Genomic DNA, 5537 nt, shown 5'->3' with positions numbered 1-5537 from the left:
CCACGCGGGGACACCTTCTCTGACAGACTGACACCTCTCCAGACCCCGTCCACGGGGCGTTTTGACTCGCTACGGTTTCCCTACACCACGCAAACTGTCACCGCGATTAGCATACGGTCGCCGAACAGCCAATCGGATCACAGGCCTCTCCTACCCCGTCCCACTTTCCTCTACGACGGGTCATGCGTCACTGACGGCCACTCATCGCCCTGTCGCCCGCCCGCGACTGAGCTTCCTCCACGCGGCCGTCAGCTTCGCGAAGCCGCACGCGAGTTCGCAGGCGCGCGCCGGTTTGGACTTCTGGCTCAAGCCTTTCGTGAGGAAGAAACGAAAATCCACGTGGGGAAAATGGCCATTCTAGGACTGCACGCTCTATTTAATAAATTCTGCCCTGTGACCAAAGACATCTGAAACTGCACATGTCTGAACACTGTGGAGATTGAGGCAACCGCTTTTTCCCACGTGTGAGGCCAGATTTGGTTAGCTATGAAGTGAAACCCATGGCAAAACCACCCAAAAATCTCCAGATTGAAATTCATGCATACAAAGTTTATGACATTTTAAAAATACATAAAATTTGGGGGTGGGAGAGATGGCTCAGCAGTTAAGAGTACTGGCTGCTACTCCAGAAGACCCGTGTTCCATTTCTAGCACTCGTGACAGCTCACAATTTAACATCAGTTCCAGGGAATCAGAAACCTTCACACAAACATACAGACAGAGCCTTTTAATTTCCTTCCATCCAGGTTGCCAATTTCCCCCTTTCCTCCTCCAGCTTTATTGGAATGATTTTAAATTACATTTCTTTCTATTTCTAGGATTTCTTTTGCCTTTTCCAGCTGACTTTTAAAAATTTATCACCACAGGCAGGCAGTGATGGACATGTCTTTAATCCCAGCACTTAGGAGGCAGACACAAGTGGATATTTATGGGTTCCAGGACAGTCTGGACTACAGACAGGGTTCCAGGGCAGCTGAGGCTACACAGAGAAACTCTGTACTAAAAACAAACACAAAAACAAATGGAACAAACTTATCTCCACAAAATAAAACATAGTTGTCAAAGTGATACAGTGTACCAAAAAAAAAAACCACCTTGATTTCTGTGAAAATACATTTCTCTGCAATTCCTGGATAGCTCCGAATTATGCTAACTTTGAGCATCAATGTTTACTTTGGATTTTAGATTTAGTCTTTGAAACAAATGTGCGGTACATCTTTGCCATTGCCGTCTGTATATCCAGCATCAGCACTGGGATGAAGGGGCTCCTATGTTAGGCTTTTATCCCCATTTCCCAGGCACAGCCATCAACTTCTGTCAGCTTGTTTAGTCCCGCTCAGCTTTATGACATAGGAGGGCCTGATGCGGATGTCACTCAGTGCTATTTAACAGCTATTACAAGGCCACCATTATGCTAAAAATTACAGTAATACATGGAAGGAGCTCAGACACTTCCAGAATTGGTTTTATGTACTACATGGGAAAGCACTCAGACCCAGAAGGGCATACTGGTTTTTAGTGATCCCATTTATTAATCTCTAATTCACCAGTGGCACAGAAAGGGTGTTCTTTATACATAACACCTCTACCAAACTAAACCTTTTGTTTTTTGTTGTTGTTTTGGTAGCTAAATGCACAATCACTCCTCCTTTCACAGTACATGTAAAGTTCACTGGCCTGCGAACAGCCTCCCTCTACCAACCTTTGCCCAAGGAAGAAGATTCAGAGAAAATTCTATGACCCTCAACCAGAAAAAGGAGGGCAACAAAGGAAAATAACTGGGCTGTACTATGCATTCTTTGTTTGTTTGTTTGTTTGTTTGTTTTTTCAAGAAAGGTTTTCTTGTTCCTTGCAGTCCTTGGCAATGGAGCCACCTTTACCAAAAGTAGCAGACACCCTCCTAGAGATCACAGACCTTGGCAAGATTACCAAGCTCACCAGTAATAAGAGATGTCTGTGGGGCAATGGACTATGCACAAGACAGTCTGGTCTCCAGTCGAGCTGAGGTCTTGAACCCCGGTAGGACCCAATGGGTGGTAATTTTCACCTACATGGGACGGTAGGCATTCAACCATGTCTCCTGGACCCCTGGCTCCTGTCGAAATTACAGCCCCCACAGCCCCCACAGGCCCCACAGTCCCCACAGGAGAGGCTCATCGTGTAGACAATGTCCCAAGCTTCTTGCCCACAGCTACCCAGCAACAGCAAGATAACAAGCCCACTGGAAGAGGGGCTGTTTGTTCCCCCGCCCTCACTCCCTAAGCTTTTACCCCTCTCTCTAAGCCTTCACCTTTCTTACTCTCTAAGTCTCTTTCTCTCTTTCCCTTCCCCCTTCTCTCCTCTTGGCCATGGCGGGTCTCTCTCTCTCTCTTCTCTCTTCTCTCTCTTCTCTTCCCCCCTGCCTTTCTACAATAAAGTTCTAAAACCATAGACTGTCTCTGTTCATCAAGGCCCAGACTAAAGACACTCACCTGCATGGAAACCACCCAGCGGCACCCCACCCCCCACCCCAGCTCTCTTCCTGTATCTCCTGGGCCAAGCGCCGCCCTGGGGTCCCTATTCTGTTCTCAGCTCCTCTGTCATATCCAGCATGGGATGCTGGAGACTGAGAACCTGGTACTGGGGGCTGCCACTTGTCCATCCCCCCACCGTGTGGGGTCAGTGGCTTCATACAGCCAGATGTCCACCCGGAGCCGTGTGGAAAGCGTCTGGCAGTCCTCCAACCTCTGCCCGCCCAGAGCACAGGAACTCTGGTAGAACGCGGGCTCTCTCTCCCACTCCCCTCTTCCCCGCAGATGTCTGGTAGAGATGAAAAAACAAACTGAAACCTCCATCCAAAGTAAAGCACCTCTTGTCACAGCTTCTTACTTTATAGCCCCGATCATCACCAGTGGCCAGACCATCCACACCCAAAGCACTCAATGCTCACAGCTGCTGTTAGAGCTTCTGGGTTTCAGCCCCTGCAGGAGTGGAGACCCCACCACAGGCCCCCAAAGGCAGCTCTCAAAACAGTGATGTGTTTTCAGGGTCCCTGCTGGCTGGCACCATACAAAGGTCTGCCATGTTGCCAATTCTTGGTTTTCCTAAGCTACTGAGGTGTTTTCCAGGAAGTCCTTGCTATGCTCTAACTTTTATTTCCCTTTCTTTTTTGTTTGTTGAGACAAGGTCTCATGTAACCCAGATTGTCTTCAAATTTGCTATTATATTCAAGTATGTCCTTAAACCCCTGAACCTCTCTTCCACTACTTCCCAAGTGCTTTAATAAAGAGAGTGCAGATAAAGAGCCACCACGCCTAGCTTTTCTTCTACAAGTTTCAGCCTTGAATTAAGATCTTTGGTCCATTTTAAACTAATTTTCGGGCAGGATGAGAGAGAGTTCTAATTAATTCTTGTACATATGGATACCCAGTTTCCCCAGTGGCAGATTTTTGAAGAGGCTGTCTTTTCTCCTATGCATTTTTTAAAAAGTACCAGTACCTCTGTGGACATGTTAATTAATTTCCATGTCCTCTATTCCACTGACCTATGTTAATCTGTTTTGTTTTTGTTTTGTTTTGTTTTTTTAAGATTTATTATGCCGGGCAGTGGTGGCACACGCCTTTAATCCCAGCACTTGGGAGGCAGAGGCAGGTAGATGTCTGAGTTCTGAGTTCCAGGACTGACAGGGCTACACAGAGAAACCCTGTCTTGAAAAACCAAATTAATTAATTAATTTTAAAAAGATTTGTTTATTATACATAAGTACACTGTAGCTGTCTTCAGACACACCAGAAGAGGGCATCAGATCTCATTACAGATGGTTGTGAGCCACTATGTGGTTGCTGGGATTTGAACTCAGGATCTCTGGAAGAGAAGTCAATGCTCTTACCCGCTAAGCCATCTCTCCAGGCCCCACTTTTAATTTTTAACATCACCAGGTGAATGTAAAGTGAGCGTAACATAAGTCACTGAGCATTTTCCTACAGAGTCTCCCTGTGCAGCCAAGGTGGGGCTTATATTGGTGATCCTTCTTTCCAAACTTTCTTTTCTTTTTCTTTTTTCTTTTTCTTTTTCTTTTTTTTAAAGATTTTATTATTATTATATCTAATTTCACTGTAGCTGTCTTCAGACGCACCAGAAGAGGGCATCAGATCTCATTACGGGTGGTTGTGAGCCACCATGTGGTTGCTGGGATTTGAACTCAGGACCTTCGGAAGAGCAGTCAGTGCTCTTAACCGCTGAGCCATCTCTCCAGCCCCACCAAACTTTCTTTATTACACTTCTGGTGATGGAAACCAAAGGTTCTGAAAGCAAATGCTCTATAATAAACCAGAACTTTATATACAGAGTACGGTTAAATATTCATTTATTACATTGCTGAGGCTGTTCCTGAATTCTTGGATTCAAGTGACCCTCTTCTTCTTTAATGTTGAGATGTCATATGCCTTTAAGTAATGTTTTTAGTTTTTTAGTTTTGGTTGTTTTCTTTCTTCCTTTTCTTTTTTCTTTTTGTACTGAGGCTTTTGATCCCAGAGGTCTTCTTCATGATAGGCAAGTGCTCTATGTACGACTGAGAGCAGACCAGCTTATACTGACTTTTAAAAAGCCTAAGTCAGCCGTGAATTCACTATGTGTAGGTGAGGATGACTTTGAAATCCCAATCCTTCAGCTTCTATTTTTCAAGTGCTAGGACTGTAGGGGACCACCACACATAGTTTGTTATGTCACAGCTTTCTGCCAAATCCCCAGTCCTAGATTATGAATATAGCAATGTCATAACGTACATGATTACTCTGCATAACATGACAGCTAATGAAAACAAGCCTGTCAAGGTGTCATGTGTATATATAACCTGAACCCGCACCTTTTGTTTGTTTGTTTGTTTGTTTGTTTTGAGCCAGAGTTTCTCTGTATAGTCCTGGCTGTCCTGGAACTCACTCTGTAGACCAGGCTGGCCTCAAACTCAGAAATCCGCCGCCCGCCTCTGCCTCCAGAGTGCTGGGATTAAAGGCGTGTGCCACCACCACCTGGCTCTGAACCCGCATTTCTATTTATGTAAGAACCCTTTGTATTTTGCATGTAACTTCCACTAAAAATTGTTCAGTGTGGTGGAACATGATTACACTACCAAGAAAATGTAGTCTCCTGAAAACTTCAAGGCCAGGCAGTGGTGGCCATGACTTGTGAGGCAGAGTGAGGCGGACTTCTGAATACCAGGCCAGCCTGGTCTACAGAGCGAGTTCCAGGACAGCCAGGGCTACACAGAGAAACCCAGCCTTGGAAAAAGCCAAGAAAAAAAAAAAATCAACCAATACACAAATTAATGCAAGGAAATCCAAACTCACAGTGGCACAAGCATACAGTCTTGAGCACTAAAACGCCCAAAAGGCTCAAAAGCGGCCACAGAGACGGAAGCAACCTTCAAAAATAGGAGACATTAAACGGTCTAACTTTTCAAGACACGGAAAATAGAACCGAGGTCCACTCAGACTGCGTTCCCTCCCTCTCACCCTCCCGAAGGAGAGAAGAACGATCATCAATGGCAAGAGGCAGCTGCA

At 45.5% G+C, this 5537-nt stretch overlaps 1 protein-coding gene across 1 annotated transcript in view; it reads right to left on the bottom strand.

Moving 5' to 3' along the window:
- Tex14 (testis expressed 14, intercellular bridge forming factor) overlaps positions 1 to 5537 on the bottom strand; it is a 96655-nt gene that overhangs the window by 88832 nt on the left and 2286 nt on the right. Inside the window, exons 2-4 of the mRNA XM_021212705.2 lie at positions 5325 to 5398; positions 2650 to 2799; positions 196 to 311 (exon numbers count right to left, since the gene is read on the bottom strand). Coding sequence (XP_021068364.1) covers positions 196 to 311; positions 2650 to 2799; positions 5325 to 5398 — 340 coding nt within the window. The remainder of the gene's footprint in view (positions 1 to 195; positions 312 to 2649; positions 2800 to 5324; positions 5399 to 5537) is intronic.

This window comes from Mus pahari, chromosome 14 (genome assembly GCF_900095145.1).
Source record: "Mus pahari chromosome 14, PAHARI_EIJ_v1.1, whole genome shotgun sequence".
Classification (NCBI taxonomy): domain Eukaryota; kingdom Metazoa; phylum Chordata; class Mammalia; order Rodentia; family Muridae; genus Mus; species Mus pahari.
Note: the sequence above shows the minus strand (reverse complement) of the source record. Positions and strands in the feature narration are given on the sequence as shown.